The following is a 22857-nucleotide window of genomic DNA, read 5'->3' on the forward strand; positions in this document are numbered from 1 at the left end:
TTTGGTATAATGTGTATTTTTGTTGTTGAAATCATTAAAAAAAATTAAGATAAGAAACTTTGAGTTCATCTAGTCTTTTTGCAGATTTTTGGTTACAATTTCCTTCAAACAAACAAACTTAAACAAAAAAAAAAAGAAACTTGTCTATAACCTTAGACGTGTAAACCAAGCTGAAAATAGAGACATTTTATAAATGCAAATTACAAGTGCTCATACATACATATATATATATATAACGGTTGGTATAAATAAAACTATGTAAATAACGTACATACTTTTTTGTAAAATTTTTCTTTAACTCATTAAAAAATTTGAAATAAACGTATCCTTTTTTTTTCGTTATTCTTTTGATTTTCATTTTGTGTTTGATTCTCTTTTCCTTTGTCTTCTCCTCTCAGATTGTTTCAATCAGAGTTGCAAAAATCATCAAAGCTTTCAGACTCATGCTTGATCATTGTATCCATTGTGAAACACTAATTTCGACAACCAATTATTATTCTTTTGTCTATCACCTTTTGGCACTCTAAACAACCAATAAAGCAAAACAGTAAAGATCATGTTGAATGCAATAAACCCAATGAAAACTCCGGTATCTCGTCCAAAATTGTTGATTGAGATATTTAGTCTTTGCAAATATTGGTTTGTCAGATTCATTTGGCAAAATTGACAATTATCAGTGGCCTCGGGGTTGGTCAAATAACCACCGGCAATGGACATGTAGGCACCCATGTAATCTTTGCATTTCTGTATACCCGGTTGTTCAGTAGGGAAATGCAAGTATTCGTTTTCGGCACATCTCACATGCGAATTACCAACACCAATGGAAAGCATCGCCGAAACCAAATAAGTAAATGGATTGAATCTATACAAAAACACCCAGAAACGTGGCATAAAATCCTTTGTCGCAATAACACCACAGAATGTCATGCTTATGGTTATAAGCAAGGAAATACCATTTGCCGCATTATCCGCCAACTGATTAAACGAAATACACAACTGAGCCAACGTGGAACTGTAAATAAACATCAACGTCATCACAATCCACATCAATGCACCACGTTGAGCTGTGGCATCTCCGGCATTACGGTACATACCAACTGGGTAGTACCATGTAAAAAAGGAAATTGCCGCAGCAACAACTTGGTATGGAATCTCGGCGGTGATTTGTGCAAGGATAAATGCAAACCAAGAAAATGTCTTTGCTGGACGTTCCCTTGCTTCATACAAATCACGCTGAGTAACAAACATTGGTACATACTGTTGAGAAAGTGTAGTCATAACAACAAACAACATAAAGATCGAAAGCATCTGATTCTGTAAACCTTGCATCGAGTTTGCCGATTTGTAAAAGACAAACCCATTAAAAAGAGAACAAAGAATGGCCATGGCAAATTTGGAGTAAATGTAGGATGGTGTACGCCAATATTGTTGGAACAATCTTTTGAGCACATAATAATATTGGAACCAGATTGACGAAGCATATGAATTATCACGATCTGGATCAACATATCTATTGGCTCCATTCTCAAGACCACCATTGCTGCCGCCTTGTGCTTCCAACATATCCAATTCTCTTTGCACCATCTTGTACTCGTTGGAATTTCTCCAAACCTGGAAATAATCTTGATTTGCTTTGGAACCAGGCGCTGCACCAATAACATGCAACATCCACTCGGCAGGGTTGGCATCTGGTGGACACCTTGGGGCGCCATGCGATTCAAAGTAATTGATCAAAGTTTGACAATTGTACCCAAACTCACCAAAATAAACAGTTTCTCCACCCTTGCGCAAGAATAACAAGCGATCAAACTCTTCCAAAAGCACTGCGGACGGTTGATGGATGGTGCACAAGATGGCTTGGCCGTGATTTGCCAATTTTCTAATCAATTTACAAATTGACCATGCAGTTTGCGAATCCAATCCAGAAGTAGGTTCATCCAAAAATACCAATAATTTGGGTCTTGCCACCAATTCTACTGCAATAGTTAACCTCTTTCTTTGCTCCACATTCAAACCTTCTCCTGGTACACCAACAATTGCATTTGCATATGAACTCATTTCCATCAAGTCGATAATTTTCTCCACATATCCATCCTTTTCGGATTTAGAAACATCCTTTGGTTGTCTCAAATATGCACTAAACTGCAAAGCCTCTCTCACTGTTGATGTTTCCAAATGTAAATCTTGTTGTTGAACATATCCAATTGATCTTTGGAAATCATTATCCAAAGGACCACCATTAACCATTCGCGAGCCAGAGGTAATCACACCAACAGTTAACCGTTCACTTAATGCATTCAACAATGTTGTTTTACCAGCACCCGAGGCACCCATTAATGCGGTAACTTCACCTGGTTTGACCCAACCATCAATTCCATTTAATATAGTTCTATCTTCACCCTTAACGCGCAAGTTATAGGATAAGTTTCTCCAATGGAAAATGTTTGATGTTTCCAAGATCTTTCTGTCCAAATAGTCATACGAATAGTCTGAAAACTCAGTTGAGCCGCTATAATTCATATGGTGCGACTTCTCTTCAAGGTAACTTCCGCCACTACCACCCGAACCATTTCCTGCAATTGCCAAGCCTTTTTCTTCATCAATTTGATCTCTTCTCATATTCTTGATATCCTTCTTTTTGAAAACCAAGATTTCTCCCTTATTTATTTGTGATCGGTTATATTCAACACAAACCAAAGTGGTGATAAATAAAAATATAACAAATGACAAAAGGATTCCAAAGTTTCTCCAAGCATTTTTCCAGTAATAGCCAAACGCTTCCTTGATGTAAAGGTCACCATTAACAAAGTATGAGCCAGGAATAGCCGCCATTGAAGCGCAAACCACTGAAGGACCGGATGTTGGGTATCCAAACCCGGAAGGAACCAAGTATGTACAATTGAAATCGCGGCCATGGAATTCATTGGCAATCAAGGCTTCATATGCATACGATAATGGATTAACCCAATGGATCCATTTACACCATTGATGCATATATGTGATGGGTATGGCAAAACCGGTAAATGTACTCAAAGCAAACAACAAGAGTGAGGATGGAGTCATGGCTTCTGCCAATGTAGTTGTATATGCACCAATAGTTCTAAATAAATGCGACATCATCAACGTGGAAAGGAAATTGATCAACAAGTAAAAGAAAAACGCACCTGGTTCTCTTTTGAAATTAACCATAAAGTAAAGCGCCAAGTTGAAACAAATACTTGTAACAAGCTTTAAAGGTATGTCACCCAAAATCGATCCTATTGCATCAGCCATTGGCGGGTAAAGTGCATATTCTCGATGCTTTTGCACCACTGGTCTACTTTCGTAAATAGCATAGATTTCCAACACTGAAGAGTATGCATTGAACAATAATGCATAGTACATAACGGCTCCTCTATAGTAAAAGGAATTTGTATCTGGTTTTAAATTGTAAAATACAGAAGCCAAGATCAAACTCATGGCCACGTTACCAAATACCGTTAGTATAGGAAAAGATGGGTCACCTTTCATTCTGTCAAAGTTTCTTCCAATGATATAGCGCACTTGCATTGGTAATGAGACTGTGTATGGTGATTTTGTATGGGTATGTTTTGATTTTTTGGCAATCATGGCTTCGAAAATCTCTTGCTTTTGGTCGTAATTTTCGCAATTGTCCAAGTATTCATCAATCTCTTCAAGCAAGGCTTGTCTTTCAGGTGATCTTCTCCAGTATCTATAAAACTCCTTTGGTGTGCGTGGCACAATCTTTTCAAACCCGGGTCTAATTATTCTTTCTGCAGGGTTGGTGACTGAGGTTAAAAAGTCTGGAGTTGTTTGTCTATCTTGCATTACATAGCCCATTCTTTGAAAATAAGCTGCTGCTCTAGAGCTGCTTCCAAAGAAAATTTGGTATCCTTCATACATAACAATGACTTTATCAAATAGTTCGTAAGCATCTTGTGAGCATTGGTAAATTGCAATTAATGGGGTATCATTCAAGATTGAAGCTGAAGTTTTCAATGAGCTGATAAATTCCAAAGCTGTGGCTGCGTCCAAGCCACGAGTAGAGTTATCCCAACATTGAATTGATGCCTGCACCAATGAAACTTCTGCAATCGAGACTCTCTTTCGCTCACCACCCGAGACTCCTCTGATAAAGTCATTTCCAACTTTAGTGTTCTTGGTGTGTGTAAGCCCATATGTAGCCATAACAACATCAACAATGTGTTTGGCATAGTCTGTACGAGAAACGCCCAATGGTCTGTTTCTTGGTGTTTTCATCAATGCGGTAAATTCCAAAGTCTGGCCCACTGTTAAATTGGGGAAATGTACTTCGGTTTCTGCACAATAGACAACTTCTCCTCGCAAGTTTTTCTTAATTTCTTCTGGTGTGATACCATCGTATGAGATTATGGAGCCGTCGGCGACTTTGAAGCCTTCGGTGTGGCATGCAATGGTCTTGAGAAATGTTGTGCATCCTGCACCTGGTGCTCCGAGCACAACGGTGACTTCGCCGGGTTTGATCAATCCCTCCATTGGTTTTAAAATGTCAAAGGTGTATTCGTCTTCTTCTGTGTGTTTTCTAAACTTGTTGATAAATTTCTTGGTGTATTTCCATACACCATTGGCCACGGTGGTTTGGTAGTCGCTTTCGATGGCGTCACCGTATACGCGCAAATTTTTGTAAGCAACGCCCAATTTACCAGGCTTGTAGTATTCAGAGTCGCTTTGGTATAGTCTCCACATATTCTGCACCCATCGCTTGGAGCTAAAGAGCGGGTTTTCCGGGTCCAATGTAGGATCAGTCTTGTCCAATACGGGGTTGATACCATGGGGTGTGGATATTCCAGTAAACTGCTGCAGGTGGTGCAGTTGATCTTGTTGTGGGTATTGTTGTTGTTGTTCTTGTTGATGATGTTGGTGTGGGTCCTGTGTCAGTTGTTGGTGCAGCAGCTGGTGGTAGTAATGTCCCTGTGCATTTGAAACCACTCTTCTTGAGTTTGAGCGTGAAAATGTCTCATCAAAGTATGAAGGTGCTCCGCGAGTGATGGTTCTTGCCAAGTGGTGGATTTGGGCCGAAGCATCATTGTTGAAGCCGGAATAGTAACCATGGTACGGTTGTCCTTCTGGTTTTCTTCCTGTGTAGTAGCCGTGGTATGGCTGCGATTCTCTATTTCTTCCCATTCTAAGGATGTGTGGTGTCAACTATCAAAAACAAAAAAAAAACGGGTTGCTGCAAAAGTTAATCAGATAATAAAAAAAGTAAATGTTAAATAATGAAACAAAATTTGTGCTTTATAAGTCTCGATGTTGATGAATTAGAATGGGTATAAGGGTATAGTAAAGCCAAGTGTTGATCTGAAATGAATGGATGGGTAAACCTTTGGGTAGTAGTAGGAGTTGAAAAGAACAAAGGGTAAATGTAGGGGCTATACAATCTCTAATTGCAAGGGTATATAAATACACACACACACACACTCCAATATATATATATATTAGTCTGCAAAAGCAAAAATATAAAATTATAAATCAATGAGATTCCTATTTCTATTTATTTGAATTCTTTCCTCGTTTGGCCTGATGACCCTTTTTTTTTATTATATAAATTTATTTTTAATATACACCTACCCCCCACTCCCACTCCCACTCCCACTCCCACTCCCCCCGCCATTTCCCAGAAATTTTTTTTAATTTTTTTAATTTTTTTTAATTTTTTTTTATTCTCTCTTTATTGTCTATAAACCTTTTTGTTGCAGGCTACTCCTCAGTCCACCTCCTTCCTTCCTTTCATCCTTCCTTGTTCTTTACCTAACTGTTTGGTACAAATGACTTTACAAAGACTTACCAGATTGAGAGTTGTCCATTCATATAGTCATTTGCTTTGCTGTGTCTTTATGAGAAACAAAAAAAGGGCACTAAAAGCTAAAACGTATGTTTCTAAAATTAAATATAGAAGAGAACAATTTTTTTCTTTTACTTATTTAACAGTTGTAGCAGTAACAATATCAACTCTTAATCTCTCCTACGTACTTAATTACTTAGTTAGTTACTCAGTTACTCAGTTTGCATTAACTCGTTTAAACATGGGGTTATCTGCTCATAAGCCACTATTGTGAATCAGCGTTATTAAGCAATATGACTTGGAAGTACAGGGCACTGAGAATTCAAATAAAAAACTCGCCTTTTTTTGCTCCAACTCTTTGCTTCTTTGAATTTTTTTTACTTAATTCATTTCAAATGATGTGTGTTTGGCTCTAGTGCAAGGTTCATGTCAAAATGGGGAAACTCTTGTTCTCTCGTTTAATATTATACAGAAATAGGAATAAGTAATTTAGTAGTGTTATTGTTTTCATTTCTTTTTTCTCTTTTTTTTTTTTTTATAGTGGTTCTTATTATTGTGGTAATTACTGCATGTGGTAAATCGCAAATTGTGTTTTGTGCCGAACAAAGACAAAGAGACAGAGAGTGAGGTTATGAACAATTGAGAGCACAATGCCTTGTCCTTATATTCGTCTATGGTTTATATTTTATTTTATTTGGTTACCTCCGAGACACACCAGTACTAAGACTACTATTACTACTACTACTACTACCACTACTACTACTACTACTACTATTACTACCACCACCATCTCTATCTTCATTTCAAAACATCAAACATATTTGCAACACCTACTCCACCTTTAGTACTCCGCACCCGTTGAGTATCTGCTAAAGTTCCACTTATCTCCCTACTCATCTCCCCCCCTTTTCTCCCCCTCAATTATTATTATTATTATTTTCTTTCTAAATTTTTCAATAGGTGGTGTGCCCCACTTGCCTCGGTAAGAATGGAGTCACTTTTCTCTTTTTTTGTTTTACATCTTGTGATGTTTGTTAGTGGTGGGTGGTGACAAAAGAATTAGGAAAAAAAAAAATTATAAATAGAAAGTGTTTAAGCTTGTTTTATTTTATATATCAAACTTTCAATGTTTTGTATATTCCATTAGAAGCTCTTATCTTGAGTTTATGCTTTGTCTTTAAACAAAAACAGCCTAGTAGTGACAACTCTTTGTTGCGAACAAAGAACAGAAACAAAGAACAGAAGGAGAGAACTACAATAAGTGGAATTGGGGCTATGTTGTTGTTGTTGCTCCTGCTGTTGTTGTTTGTTGAAAAAGAGTTAAGATTTCTTCACCAAGGAGTCTACTAACTTGCTCAACTCTTTATCTTCTTTTAACTATCAACTCTGTCTCCTTGAAGAAAGAAGAAGAAACAATCCCTGTCTTTTTTACATTGGTGGCTTTTAGCTGTAGCATTCATAAATATTGGTGGCTTTTGAGGCTTTGATTCAAGAATTTTAATAGAGATGAAAAGAGAAAAGAAAAAAAAGGGCCAATTTAATACTTGCAGAGTCTCTCTCGCTTCAGTATCTCTTTGCGGAGGGAGGGTGGTGGTGGGGGAGGAGGTGTTTAATACGAAGTTGTTGCCAAGATATTTCCATCTTCATTCTCTCTCTCTCTCTCTCTCTGTGCGTATATTATGCTGTTCAAGGCGGCTTGGAACAGCACAAAAACACACACCACACCATACATACATACCACACACACAAACACAAACACACACTTGTTGAAAGCCTCCATCTTGACGTATCAAGAGAAAGGTCTTGGTTGTTGTAAACCTTCAAAGTTAAGAGAGAGAGAGAGAGAGAGAATGAACGAATGAGAGAGATGAGGAAGACTCTATTGACCATACACTACATCGCAAGTCAAGTTTCCTTCTGTTGCTCTGCAATTAAAAAAAAAAGAGTTTCGAGCCTTGCACTACAAAGTTTTTATATCTACAAACGTTTTCCACTTTATCTCTTTTTTTAATTTTTTTTTAATTTTTTTCAATTTGCTAGCTTTATTGCCTACCCAGAATCATCATCATTTTTTATCATCATTATTATTAACAATAGAGTCCATATCTATTATTCTTTCAACTTGACGTCATTATTTCATAACTATTCAATTCTGAAGAGCTATATCACCTGGAGTTGGTTGGTTGACAGAAGAAAGATAGTGATAACATAGTCTTTGTTCTATATGGATACAAAGATTGGTTGTTGTTCATATACTAAATACAAATGTACACTACAGCAACTGAGAATCACAAAACAAAACAAAACAAGACAAAAAAAAGTGAATAAAAGTTGTTAAATAGTCAACTTATATTGGGGGGACGTGCACTTGTGTGAAAAAGCGGGGTAAAAGAAAAAAAAATTATAAAGAAAAAAAATAAAAAGAGAGAGAAAATTTTATAGACCCTAAGTGAGAGGGGGTAGATTCCAGATTTCTATTTTTTTTTCCTGTTTTAAATATTTTTTTGCCGTATAAAAAAAAAGAAAGAAAAGAATTGCGCTTTTTTTGATTTTCTGTTTGTTCTGAGTATGCATTTAGTGTATACTTCATACTCATAGGTTGTAATAAACATCAACTAAAAAGATAAAACATAGAACAGTCTTAAAAACAATGAACAGTCTTTATATTGACTATTGTTTTGGAAGAATGTATAATATGATTGTAGCATCCAGTTAGTGATCGTAGTAGTAGTAGTACTAGTAGTAGTTTAAGATAATAGCAAACTATATTACTACCACTACCAATGTTGCTAATTGTTGCCATTAGAGACACTTGAGTATATTATGTATAACTATATAACTAATCATTATATAAACCAAAAATATAAAAAACGAGTCAGTATAGTTTTTGTGTAAGTTATACATCTCTTACATTCACATACACACTTACACTTACACTTTAGGATTAACTTTGTGTGTTCTTTTTTATTATTATTTAATTTCCAAATCAGGAAATCACCTGAAATTTACGTTTGGTTTTGTGTTATCTTATACTATACTTTAGACAAATACATATATATGTATATAACTTCACACATTATGATCCTTTTCTCCCCCGCCCCCTTTTTTCATTTTTTATTTCTATTTGATACAGTACAATTTTTCTATACTCAATATTCTATTCCACAACTATTTGTGTCTTCCATCGTTATTTATTTTATTTTTATTTTTTATTTTTTACTTTTACTTTCAGATTATTTTGGATCACGAGATCCATAAACGAAACGAAATGAAGAACAAACAAAAATTAAACGGGGATTTGCAATGGATGCACAAGTGCAGTGAGTTTATATTCTTTTACAACCATTTACTTGCTAACAAGTGGAAGTTTGGTATATTTATTTATTTATTTATCTATTTATCTATTATCAAATATTTTTTTTGTTTCCATTCTATCTCTCTTCCCATTCTGACTCTTTTTGTTATTCAAAAAACACACTTTTGGTATAGAACAAACAATACATTGTGTACGTTATACCCACACTATCTTGAATTTTACCAAGTGAAACAAAAAAAAACAACCTTCACTCTCCTTTACCACTCCTTTCTTTCTTCCTTTCTTCTTTCCCTATTTTTGCACCTACAGAAGTGAAAAAGCCACTCAGCAACCCAACGTTGTATAAATACAATACATATAACGGGGCTTTTTGTTTTTTAAACAACAATACAATATAATACAATATAAAACAAATTTCACTAATTTCACCAGTTGCGCCATTTTCTTACAGCCTATCTTAAACCATTAACCTCCCTGTTTGTTTTTTTCTCTATTTTTATACCTTTCTCTTGTTGTGCTCAATTGTCAGACCACTTTCTTTTTTATATAAAAAAAAACAATGTTTAACCAACCAATGTGTTATGAGTGTTTTGCTTTATCCAAAACTTTGTTGCAAATGAATTAATACATTCTTTATATGTTCCTACTTCAAAAGCCAAAAAAGAAGAAAAGAAAAATATAAAGATAAGGAAAATAGAAAGTGGCTGAAAACCAGAACCACAACCCAAAAACCAAAAAAGAAGAAGAAACCGTTGGTAATGTTAACCAACAATAGCCTACAACAACCGAAAGTGAAAACAAACCTAAAAACAAAAAACATATTTCAATACAGAAATGAGCCTTCAACCGTTGTTATTTAAAAAGAAACTTCACAACCATAGACAATAGTAATCAACTCAAAGAATTTGTCCACTTCTTCACGGAGTTTATGCACCGAAACAATAAAACATATATATATGTATATGTATATATGTTTGTATGTTTGTCTGTATGTATATAAAGAAACAAACATATGTACATGGCTCTCTATTGGCTTTACTTTTTCTTTTTTTTTTTTGACTTTTCGTTTATTGCTTAAACTTAGTTGTATTCACCCATGAGAATAGAATGCAACAAGTTCAACAGATATGGTATACATCAAACACCACGTTGACGACACTTGTTGTTATAACGTTACAATTTACCATGCAATAATAGTGAGTCAATTTTTTTCTTTTTTGGCTTCTTTATCGTTTCTATTTATTATTTAGTAAAAGTGCTCGTCAACCGGGTATTCAACGGCAAAGTTATCCATCTCCCTTTGTCTCCATTTGTTTTTGCATAATCTTGTATGAACAACAAGGATTGGGATAAAGAAAGAGGGGGAAAAAAAGCTATTTACTAAAGATACGCCTATGCTAGACACTGAATAGAGTACTCTAGCTAAAACTTATACCCCCACTCGCCTGATTTATCAAATAAGTTGATAAAAAAAATACTCCAAAATAAAATGAAAAGAACTTGCATAGCTATAAAATCATAAATAATTACTATTCAGACTAACCAGAGCCCAAATAACCCACCTGTTGCTTACTACCCTTTTTTTCCACACACACCCCAATTTTCTTTTTCTCTTTAGTCATAAAGTAAAGTGTGGAAAAACAAAATCTAAGAAAAGAAAAGAAAAGAAAAGTAAACCAATAACTCAATTCTGCTCTTTCCTTTTTTTTTTTTTTCTTCCTTCATCTTCATGTTCTTGTTTTAATCACGACGTTGCTTAATCTCACCACGAACATGGCAGAAAACGGTTGGCGCTAATGAGAAAAGAGCAATTATTCCACACATCAACCCAGCAGATCCTCCAAATCCCAAGTTTGCCACCATCTTGGGGAAATAAAATGGGCCAACAAATCCAAACATTTGTCTCCAGAATCCCAAATATATACCCACATCACCAGCCTCTTTGGGATTATTATCAATGGCATATGTGATAACCACAGTGGTAACAATTTGATTACCCACAGCGGCAATAGTCACTCCAACAAGAGGCTTGATTGTCCAGTGGTTTGGTGTAGCTTGTGCCATCATGATACAAAACACAATGATTCCAACAATCACCAAGAGAAACCCAAGGTATGAGTGCCAAAGACGGTCAACAATCACTTTTTTGCCGTGTCTCTTTTTAATGCTTCTTTGCATCCACCAATCCGAGGGTGGTCCTGCAAGCACTTCACCAAGACCACAACCAATAACAAGTGAAAGGAACTGCAACGACATCAGCTGTGCATTCAAATGAAACAAATGAGACATGGTTTGCGGCATCTCAACACTAAAGAAGATGTTACCATAAGCAAAGATTACTGCTGTAGTCATCACTGCCAATGAAATGTCGAGGTACATGGCCTGCTTCCAAGGACGCAAAAAGGACCACCATGAAAACTTTCTTGCATGGCTTTTTCTAAAGCCCAACATTTTAGCCAACCCAGTAGCCTCATTTTGTGGTGAAGATCTCGTGTAAACAGTTTCCCTGGAGAAAACCCACCCCAAGAATTGCACAAAGTTCATAATGGCAAACACAAAAAAGATCCATTTGGAACCAACATGGTATTGGATAAATCCAGTAAGGAATGATCCAGCTGCAGTACCCATAACGTATCCCAAACTCCACCAACCATTCTTTTTACCTCTTTCATGAGCAAAAGCCAAGTCATTAACGATGGCAGCACCTGCTGAGGTGGCAGTTGCAATAAAAACACCAATAAGAACTCTAATTGCAATCTGTTGTCCATATGTCTTTGCAAACCCACTACCAATATTTAATGCACAGCAAAACAATGCACCAGTGGTTAAAAAGGGCTTTCTACCGTATGTGTTCATCAAGGGAACCCAAATAAATGGCATAACACCAAACACACAAATCATCACCGAAGTGAAGTATGAAGCATCAGACATGCTCACGCCGTATAGTTCGGCCAAAGGCTCATACGCGGAGTTGACACCAGCAGCCATAAATGTTGATGAGAAAGTACTCAAGGCTATATTCAAGATTTCATAGTTTTTTTGCCAGTTGGGCCAGTTGAGTGGGTCCTTGGGGTCGGCAGAGGGTAATGGGTCAAGATCAATAGTTCCATGCCGTTGCATAAGGTAGTCATAATGCTCAGGTGAGAGTTTCATTTCGTTTTCAACAGGGTGCTGAGAAAGATCAGAGTTTGTTGAATTCTCATAGTGGGCATGTGTAGCCTTTTCAATGTCGCCAAGTGCGTTGTCGTCGTATACCATCTTTGTTGAGTTATAGCACAACTAAGGTGATTGGGGTTATTGTTGATGATTTATGAATGAGAAAAAATGAAAGAGGACATTTGGAGCTGAATATATATATATATATATATATATATAGCAAAGAGAAGAAATGAAATGAAAAGAAATAAAATAAAATAAAATCAAATGAATAAAAAAGAATGGTTATTAGCGGAGTACAGTTTTTGAAGTAGTTTCAAAGATTGAAGATAGGTTTGAAAGTTGGGTTTTTCTCAATTCTTTGGCCTCTGGCGTTTTACCCCAGACGTGTGGGTGGAGAAATTAACACTAGACGCATTTCCACTATGGTCGTTTCCCACTTAATTGTTTTTTTTGTTGTTTTTTTTTTCGGGTTATTTTGTTTTTTCCACTCCCTCTCCATCTCCTTCACAAACACACTCACTCACACTCACTCTCTTTTTCTCTTTTTCTCTTTTTCTCTTTTATTGGAAAAAGGTGAAATTACTTGGACTGATTCCCCTCACACTACGCCTTCCTCCACACACATGCTATTCCATTTTTTCTCTCCGCTCCCCCCCTCCCCCAACACCCTTTGCTCCCCATCTTACTTTTCCCTTTTATTTTTTTGCTTTTTGCTTTTTGCTTTTCCTTTTTTTTTTTCTTATCATTATTCTTTCTCTAGAACTACTTTCAAGTGTGATTTCTCATCACTTTCCCCCATTTTTGTTGCATGAATCAATATATCCATGTCACAAAATGTATAATATTCAATCCTCTATTATATTCTGGAATGTGGTGGGGGGGGGGTCCTTTACTTGTTGGCTGCGAAAGAAGAAAAATAGGTGCTTATTGTCTTTTAACAACGCCAGATGGGCAAGATCTCGGAAAATTAAGAAATTGAAAACACAAAGATACACAAAGCTATTATTATTTTTTATTTTTTATTTTTTATTTTTTATTTATTTTTTTAAAATTTAATTTTAAGCTTTTTGTGTCACATAGTTTGGTGGGGATGGAGAAATGGTTAGGTGAATTCGGAAATACTTTTAATTCAAAAAGAATAAGAAAGTAGAAGATGAAGATGAAGTAGAAACCAAGAAAAAAATAAGAACAAATGGATGAAAAGAATGGGTTAGAGGAGTGGAGAAAGATTTGTAGAAAGTATGAGTAATTGCACAACTCAGGATTGGTTATTGAGACTTTAGTGGAGATGATGTATTATTTGCATGACCAAGATAAACAAGTTAGGAAAATCAGGGTAAGCTAGGATATGGTAAGGGTAGTGAGTATTGAAATGTCAAGGGTTGCTTTTTTTTTCTTGTTTCTAAATTTCTTGATTTCTTGATTCCTTTCTTAGTATTGTTATTTTTTTTTCATCAACCTTATGCTTACTGCAACTGAACAGCTCGTAGTGGAAGAAGAATTTGCAAGGGGTAAGTAGTCTCGAAAGCCGTTCAATTCTGCTTTGTTCAACGCACAGCGATTCGCTCTGCTCTCGCTTCAGCTTCAACTACAATTACAACTACAATTACAACTACAATTACAACTACAATTACAACTACAACTACAACTACAACTATAAATTCAATAAACAATCAGCTTTCTTGCTTTCCTTTAGTTGTTATATCTATTACAAACATGAAACTAAAGACAAGCATAGAAAAAAAAAAAAGAAAAATTTTACGATATTGGTTGGATGTGTTTCCATTGCGCTATCTACCTTTTCGTGGCTCATTTGTTTTTACTTTTGATGTTTATTAAATTCTCTCTTTTTTCTTTCTAAAGGAGGTGGGGGTTGTATAATTTGGATGTTTCCGAGGGAATAAGAACGTAGTAATAAAGAAAGTGGGGTTGGTTGTTAAGGGGGGGAATTCTTCTTCTTCTTCTTCTTAATCCATACGTTTGATGTGTCCTTATAATGTAATCGGCTATTTGGTTTTGCCGGTGTCTCAAAACTCTCGGAAATTCATTTTGACGATATTTTTCATAAAGAGTAAAGGGCATTGTTAATTGAATGAAGAACGGGTAAACATTTACCCAGGTGATTTTAGTCGATTTATCTTTTTCATTTCTCATTCTATATTTTGTCTCGGAGTTTTTTATTTTTTGTGCTTTTTTTTTGTTGTTGTCTTTCTTTGTATTTCTCCAATTGTTTAATGATGATTATTGCTTATCCGTTTACAAACTTTCAATCTCCCAACCTCTGTAACTATTTTCCCATTTAGTAGCTAGCGACATTCCACAACTATTAAGCAACTAATAAGCCTCAAACACGTTTTTACTATTCCACCCCCCCCTCTTCCCTTCCCCACAATGTTTATTTAATTAATATTTTGAAATAGTCTGTATTTTTGTTTTAACTTAACTATTCAATCTTCGTAAATAATAGCACATAAGCACCCTTGTAGCTACATAGAACAGACTCAGATTAAATCTCAGGGCGAGGGGTTTCAAAGAGTAGAAACAAAAAACAATAACCAAGAAAAAAGAATAGAAAAAAGAATAAAAAAAAGGTTGCTGATGACACATAATTGGCAAAACTCATATCCGGAGTAATGACAGATTAGATCTAACAGGATAGGTAGATGAAGAGGAAAAAACCAAACAGCAAGTACTCAGTATTAAAAAAAAATCTATATTTTATTTTCATCTTTTTTGTTTTCTCTAACCTTTGCAAATTATCAGAAATTCATTTAATATTTGTGGGGAAAAGTCACAGGGCGGAAGCACAAATCGCCTAAACCAAATAAAAAAATTAAGAAATAAAAAAGAAATGCGCAAACCCGGAATCGAACCGGGGGCCCAACGATGGCAACGTTGGATTTTACCACTAAACCATTTGCGCTTCTTCTTGTAAATAGTTTCTCTACTGTACTATAAGCACTATTAAAGATAAGTTACTCTTAGTTATAGATAAAAAGATATTTCGAGTTCCTTGTTAATTAACTGTAAAGTCAAAAACGAAGATATCTGTGGTACTTGATAGACCAGACAATTATGTGATGAAGACTTAGATGAAAAATGACTACAAATTTAATAAAATACATTGATAAACAAAGCTGATTAGCTACTGGAAACACCACAATTTAATGAAGACAAATTAGTGAATGTCCACGATCAAGATGTAAAAAAGTAATCTCATTATTGTTAGTGAAGGTTTTTTTTTTAAAAAAAACAAAAAAATAAAAAGGAAGAAAGAAAGAGGGTAGCAATGAAGAAACACGTAAAGTAAACCGATCATAAATCCCAGCCCATTGAATAGTGTTACCCTAGCAATGTTGATCATTTAAAGAGTGTTTCTTTAAGCTTACCATACTGAAAGACTTCAATATATAAATGTTGCATGTAACTCAACTTTGATGGGTCTTTCACAATGTTTGTCAAAACAGATTGGTTGAGAAACATGCCAAAATCATAATTGAGAAAAAAATTGTTGCAAAGTTTTCTCTGCAAAAACAAAGAAGACTATAGGGAAATAAACCAACCACCAACAAACACAATTTGACTACAATTTTTCAATTGGCCCTAACTATATTTATTTAAACATTTGGTACTTTTTTTTAAACTTGAGGAGTCTATGTGTATGAGTATGTATTTATTTCCTCAAGGTATGTATGGGCGCTACTCATCGGTAGCGCAACATAGTATAGTATCTTTGAAGTATTTCGAATTTGCAAGAGCAATAATTGTATTCTCATTACACCAATTCCTGTAAATACGTTTTGATAATATAGAACAACAACAACAACAACAACAACAACAACAACAACATGTCAAAAACTTCAGTCCAAAGAGCAGTCAATGCAAGTATGTTAATATTATTCTCACCTTTTTATTTTTGTCTTCTGTTCCTTCTTACCCTTTCTTTTCTCTTTTTTTTCCCTTTTTTTTCCCATTTCAGTTACTTATTAATTACAAATACTAACTTGTACCAGTTCAAAAGTTTTATCCAATTGCATTGGCAGACAAGACATGGGACAATACAGGTTTACTTGTGGACTCGAGCTATGATGATTCTAGCTCTGCCCTATCCACCTCATCATCTGCCACAAATCTCAAGATCCTTTTAACAATTGATTTAACGCAAGCAGTTGCAGAAGAAGCAATTGATCAGAATGTAAATTTGATTATGGCTTATCATCCATTTATATTTAGAGGACTCAAGTCAATCACACAACAAGATCCACAACAACGATCACTCATCAAATTGATTCAAAATAACATTAGTGTTTACTCACCCCACACAGCCGTAGATAGCGCCAAAGGAGGCGTGAATGACTTTTTAGTGGATGTGATTACAAAGGGGTTGAATATAGAATCATCTAAACCAATCGAAGAGGATAAAAATACTCCAGAGAATGGGATGGGAAGATTGGTTACTTTAAGCGGATCATCTTCAACACTTAAATCCTTGGTTGAATCGGTAAAGAATGGATTGCAACTCAAGCACGTTCAAGTTGCAGAGTCAATAAAAGGTCCACTGCAAGAGATTAAGACTATTGCAGTTTGTGCAGGATCTGGAGGAGGTGTATTCAAAGGCATACAAGCAGACTTGTACTTTACTGGTGAGTTATCACATCACGAGGCATTATTTTTCAAAGAGTCAGGTTCGTCTGTTATATGTTGCAACCACTCCAACACTGAGCGCTCATTTTTGAGAGTTATACAGGAGCAATTGCAAAAGGAATTGCCTCAAGACAAAATTGTGATAAGTGAAAATGATAAAGATCCATTTGAAACATGGTAGATGAAGTGAATATTACTTGATATAATGTGACATGGTTCCCTGTGTGAATTCCAAATCCCTAAATTTTCCATTATTTCTCTCACTCTCTCATTCTTCCTCTCGATAACAGATTTACACATTCCTTGTCTTTTCCCCACATGAGTGTACATAATGTATACAAATATTTATATAACTAAACGAAAAAAGGGAGCCGCAACTGGTAGCTCCATACACCCTTAAATTCGAAAAGATCTATTATCTTTAACAAAAAACCCCACCAGATTGCTATCGTGCATCTCAATGGAACATTAGCGACCACAACAAACAAACCAACCAACAAACAAACAAACAAAACAAATAAGTTACACTTTAACAAAACACAGACGAATACATAATTTGATCCCAGAATTTAAAAACTTTAATCTACTTTTTTTTTTTTTGAATCACTAGTTCACAACCACCACAGAAACCATAACCACCACCATAACCACCACTGCCACCACCACTACCATCTTTATATCAAATCTTCTCTTCACAATTGTATAACAAAAATGTGTTGAGTGCTGAGACTCATTAAAAGAATGGCCGAAGCTGAATTACAAGCTCCTATTTTGAGGCCACTGTCGCCACCAATGAGAACCACACCACCAGCAAAGCTACTCAAAACAAATGGCCCGGTTATTCCTACATGCAGTACAAGATCAACAATTGTTGCCTGTTCTGGGACACCTTATTTTTTCCTTTACGGGGGATTTGACGAAAGAGAAAATTTGGATTCAAATGTGTATTTATTAAACACTGAGACTATGCAATGGGAAGTTGATGATAAAGTAGACACTCTTTACCGTGAAGGACACCTGGCTGCATACATTGGCAATGGAAATGTTTTGGTTTTTGGCGGTATTCCTTTTGAGGATGATATTCCCAGTGCACACAGAGTGGGGCGAAACAACAGTAGCCGTTTAAGTGGAAGTACTAGCCGCAATGGAAACGGTAACGGAAATGACAATGGAAATGAGAGCGAAAGTGTAAATCTAAATGAAAATGGAAATGTAATAATTAGTGAAACAAGTTTCAACGTGGCAGGCTCAACAGCATTACAAGACTTTCGAAACGATTCATTAATGATGATTTACAACGTTTTTGATAGGAAATGGACTGGCGCACCAGAATTTGCATTGCAAAATGCACCAACACAGCGTTCGAGACATGCATGCTGCTTAAGCCCAGATGGAACCAAGATGTATATTAGCGGTGGACAATACAAATCGCAAACTTTTAACGACTTGTATTGTTACGATTTGTCAACTGGTGTGTGGACTGGCCCCATCGAATTTGTTACTAGGTTTAGCCACACAATAATGTGCTCTGGTGATCGAATATTTAGCTTTGGGGGATTGGGCAAGGAGATGAACAGAGTGAATGCAATTATATATCTTTCCTTGAAAGATCAAAGTATAGGAGAAATGTCTGTATCCAATTTCCCTACGTATAACCCAGATGGATTTTTGCACACTTTGGAAATATTGGAGTACAGGGCACAAACATCATTGGCGATCCTGGTTTTGCTTCCAACGGAAATTGCTCGGCACCGCAGAGTTACCTTGAGAAGCTTCAATTTATGCGATTTTGAGACAAATGTTTTTTTAAATAATGAAAGTGATAGAATCTTTTTACAAGATCCCGAGCAAAGAGATAAAGAATATGTTTGGTATCACCTTTTGGTAGACAATCAAGGATATTTAAACTTGTTGGGCAACGAACTCCATGAATACCCCATGGATGAGGAATCCATGACAGGTTTAACTGACCGAATAGATCCGCAGACATGGAAACTAAATCTCTTATTGAGAATAAATTTGAGTGCTTTTGGGTTGAAAAAAGGCAAAGAGAAATATGGTTTAAACGATCGAGAGGCTGATAAACTCTCCTCTGATTTCAAACTGATATTGGGGACGAGCGAGTTTTCAGATTTCCAGATTGAGACCGTGATTACGGAACAGGATCGGTCAAATTTTGAGCTTCAACAACCGTATCAAACGAAATCTATACCCGTGCACAAGGCTATCTTGGCAGCACGTTGGCCGCATTTCAATAGAATGATATCTTCCGGAATGGCTGAAACAGTTACAAATAAAGTGTTGATTCCAGAACCGTACCACAGAGTAATGGCAATCATCAGTTACTTATATGTCGGATATGTCGATGAAGATGGTATCCGAAATAATGGCCACAGCCTTGAATTACACGATTATGCGAGCTTAGTGGGGTTGGCAAACTTGTACGAACTTCAAGATTTAAAAGTAATGATTATACAGAAAGTATTTGTGTTACTAAAGCAACTTGCATTACAGCTTCACCAGGGTAGTACAGGTTCTATAGCTACTTTACTACTGGTTTGGAAAGATATTTCATTGGCAAATGAACCACTTCTTCTCTCCAAGATAATGTATTTGGTGCGGCAATACTGGGCTGCAATTACTAGGTCGCAAGCATTCACTAATGAATTATCGAGGGAGCAAATTGTCAAATTATGTCAAGATTTTTCAGACTACCATCCGGATGGATTCAAAAGGCAGGATGAAGTTCAAGCAAGTTCTATATTCTCTACTCTCCTAGAAGTCGAAAGTCTGAGTAGAAATTCAAGAAATTCGAGAACTTCAAGAGCTTCTAGAAATTCAAGGAACTCAACTGATTCATTGGGATTAACACCGTCACCCGGAACGCCTGCACCACGAACACATTCGCCATTTGTTTTTAATTCTCCTGCTTTTGACTCTTCTCATATATCATCAAACTTGTGATCTTTTAATTTTTCATGAAATAAGGATAGAAGAAATAGATAAATAAATAAATAAATAAATAAATAAATACAAAAAAAAAAAAACTACGCCAAAAACGAAACAAAACAAAATGAAAAGATATACAGGACTTCTAGATTAATTCCAAGTTTTATGTGTTTCTAATTAGTTAAATAATTGAAATTCAAAGTTACAAATTTACTCTTCCCCGAAAGTGTCATCAATAAATCCATGTATCTTATCACCAATAGCATCTAGACCATCCTCAATTCCATCCAAAATATCCTCAAATATATCACCTAAGCCTGCATGTGCAGTACTTGTAGCTTTGTTAGTTTCATTTTCTGTTGTAACAGTCCTTAAAGAGGTGGGTACATCCAAAGCGCTGCTGCCATATGAAATCGTGACCAGTGATGGTGTTGGTGACGGTGGTGAGTCTTCATTTCCTTTGTCATTATCTTCCGGGTTTTCGATTCGACCCAGCCTCCATAAAAAGTCATATGTCGCATTATTGCGCACAATATGATCAACTTCAAAAGGCAAATTGGGGAATGTGAGGTCATCACTCCACGTCTCAGGCAAAATGTTGCTAAATATTGCTTTTGTAGGTATTGACCCATTGTTTGGTGCAGGCGACAAGTCTAGAGTGTCACAAATGATGTTGTATACTTCTGTGTTTGCAAAAGGTTGTATTTTTTTAGACTTTGACAATTTTTCTTCAAAGTAGGGACCTTTACCTAAGAAAATTGCTCTCATCAACAAGTGCGAGTTGTCGTACCCATGAACACCTTTTGGTTTGTATTCAAAACCATTATCTTTCATTTGCTGGTGTGTTGTTATTGAATATCCAACATCCGGAACTAGCCATATGGGTGCCAACCTATAATTAAACCTGTGGTCTCGCAATTGACCACCAAATTGAAATCGTTTAGGAAACTCTTCGACTTTGTATAAATGATAGTTCTGCGTCAACTTTGCATCCAATTTCTCAAAGTTGGCTTTAATGATATTGTAGGTTTCATTCAAGTCTCCCTTTGGTCTTAAACCAAACAATGGCCAGCCATCAATGTGTTCAATTTCATCAAGATCAACCAAGTCATCAAGGTACAAGACTCTATCTTTCGATGTGGGAGCCATACCATGATCACTAACAACAATCAAGTTTATGATATTCTCAAGGTTTCTTTTCTTAATTTCTGCATTCATCAATGCAACGAAACTATCAACATACGTCAAGCTCTCAGTTAAGTTGGGTCCAGATATACCAAATTGGTGTCCATAAGTGTCCACAGTGGGAACATATGTCAAGATCAATTCTGGACGGCTCTTGATATCACGATCTAGCCATTGCATTACTCGGTCTACTTTTGCAGACAAGACTTCAGATCCGTTGAATTTATCAAAATCAAATTCGGGCCCAACGTGAGGCACCTCTGAGCCGGGCCACATATGTACTGCTGACTTGACTCCTTGCAGTTTTGCAGTTTGCCATATGGGCTCACCGCCACCGCGCCAAAAATCTGGATCCAATCCTCCCCTCTTTGGATCTGTATTGACAAACTCCTTTTTCAACTTGGGGTCCCAAAACGTGTTCCCCACAATACCGTGCTCCGATGGAAAAAGCCCAGTGACCAAAGTCCAATGGTTGGGAAACGTCAGAGAAGGAAAACTCGGTTCCATGTAGGGTGCACCATAATCATTTATGAGCATTTCATGAAGATTGGGTGTATCCTCTTTGCTAATATAATGGGGGTGGAACCCATCTAAAGATACAACAATTGTAGTCTTGTAAAAATTGTGTGTCGAATTGGAGTAAACCGTCTTTACAACTCCACTTGACAGCTGTGAATTTATTGGAAGATTCTGCTTCTTTGTTAGATATAGCACTAGAAACACCAAAACCACCATAATTAAAGTTATACCTCCAACAATTGTTCGATTTTTCACTTTCTTTTCCAAAAGTTTTAACCTTCTATCTCTTAAATCTATAGGCGGCTCAATAAAGTCATGGTCATCTAGCCAATCTTGGTCGGGTGTCTCTGCAGAGTCTGACCGCAGCAACATCTCATATGTATTATTTGCCGTATTTGCACTGCTAACAAATAGTGATTTGACCTTATCAAAAACACTTGTATTTTGTGGAGTTGAGTCACTTGTCTCGTAATCTAAATTTCTAAGAACATCATGTTGGTTCAAATTTTGATTGCGATCATAGTCAGGAGGTAGAGTACTCTGAGCCAGATGTTTGGTGTTGAATATAACATCATCTTCTGGGTCATCCATATCAGTCACAGGCACATCCACTGCATGGGGTAAACCTGCTCGGCCTGACGACATTATATAAACTCAAATAAAGTATGGGAGTGGAATAAAGGTTAAAGAAGGTAAAATTGGGCGGGAGAACGGGCAAGGGAATGAAAAGAGTTCAAAAAGGTAATCCTATAAAGAAAAAAGTAGTTGGTGATCTGGTCAGTGTATTTGGTTGGTTACAGTTATCAATGTAATGCAATTCTTTTCTCACCCTTTAAATGTATTTGTTATCGCGATACTCTTAAGAAATCTTTTATTTGCACACGTTTTTCGTTGAGTGAATAAAGTCAAACTAAAAATAAAGCGGCTTTTCTTTTGGAAACCCTTAGCTCAAACTAACTGTGGCTGCTTAGTATGAGATGGAAAAGAGTGGATAATACAAAATAAAAGAAAACAAAGTAAAACAAATTAAAACAAAACAGAACATATACAAGTTGATAGATGTAACAATTACAAACTAGAACCTTGACGCATTCATTCATTCACCCGTTTTCTTTTTTCTTTTTTTTTTTTTAAAGATTCACCAAAGTTTTTTTGCATTTGAAATCCATCGGTAATGATGACATTCCATTTCGAAAGGATGTATGAAGTGATACTTTATTTATTCAATTCTAAAAGTAAAAACTGTAATACTGATTATGCAAAC

General features: G+C 36.0%; 5 protein-coding genes and 1 non-coding gene across 6 annotated transcripts; 2 read left to right on the forward strand and 4 right to left on the reverse strand. All coding sequences in view use genetic code 12, as the record gives it.

Moving 5' to 3' along the window:
* Positions 1-441: 441 nt before the first annotated feature.
* On the reverse strand, positions 442-5163 carry CDR3 (Opaque-specific ABC transporter cdr3; the record flags this gene model as incomplete). The annotated part of the gene is made up of 1 exon (XM_001524483.2): positions 442-5163. One exon carries the CDS (start codon positions 5161-5163, stop codon positions 442-444), a length of 4722 nt encoding a protein of 1573 aa, XP_001524533.2.
* Positions 5164-10877: 5714 nt separating this feature from the next.
* On the reverse strand, positions 10878-12395 carry PVL30_004224 (uncharacterized protein; the record flags this gene model as incomplete). Its single annotated transcript, XM_001524484.2, has 1 exon — positions 10878-12395. The coding sequence occupies one exon, from the start codon at positions 12393-12395 to the stop codon at positions 10878-10880; it is 1518 nt and encodes a 505-aa protein (XP_001524534.2).
* A 2753-nt stretch (positions 12396-15148) lies between these two features.
* PVL30_004225 lies at positions 15149-15219 on the reverse strand. The gene has a single exon. It is a non-coding gene; the product is annotated as a tRNA-Gly (tRNA).
* Positions 15220-15957: 738 nt separating this feature from the next.
* On the forward strand, positions 15958-17121 carry NIF3 (NGG1 interacting factor 3; the record flags this gene model as incomplete). Its single annotated transcript, XM_001524485.2, has 2 exons — positions 15958-15961; positions 16310-17121. The coding sequence occupies 2 exons, from the start codon at positions 15958-15960 to the stop codon at positions 17119-17121; spliced, it is 816 nt and encodes a 271-aa protein (XP_001524535.2).
* A 560-nt stretch (positions 17122-17681) lies between these two features.
* Positions 17682-19904, forward strand: PVL30_004227 (uncharacterized protein; the record flags this gene model as incomplete). Its single annotated transcript, XM_001524486.2, has 1 exon — positions 17682-19904. One exon carries the CDS (start codon positions 17682-17684, stop codon positions 19902-19904), a length of 2223 nt encoding a protein of 740 aa, XP_001524536.2.
* A 195-nt stretch (positions 19905-20099) lies between these two features.
* PVL30_004228 (uncharacterized protein) lies at positions 20100-22238 on the reverse strand (the record flags this gene model as incomplete). Its single annotated transcript, XM_001524487.2, has 1 exon — positions 20100-22238. One exon carries the CDS (start codon positions 22236-22238, stop codon positions 20100-20102), a length of 2139 nt encoding a protein of 712 aa, XP_001524537.2.
* Positions 22239-22857: the final 619 nt, after the last annotated feature.

The sequence above is a fragment of the Lodderomyces elongisporus genome, chromosome 5, assembly GCF_030384665.1.
Source record: "Lodderomyces elongisporus chromosome 5, complete sequence".
Lineage (NCBI taxonomy): Eukaryota > Fungi > Ascomycota > Pichiomycetes > Serinales > Debaryomycetaceae > Lodderomyces > Lodderomyces elongisporus.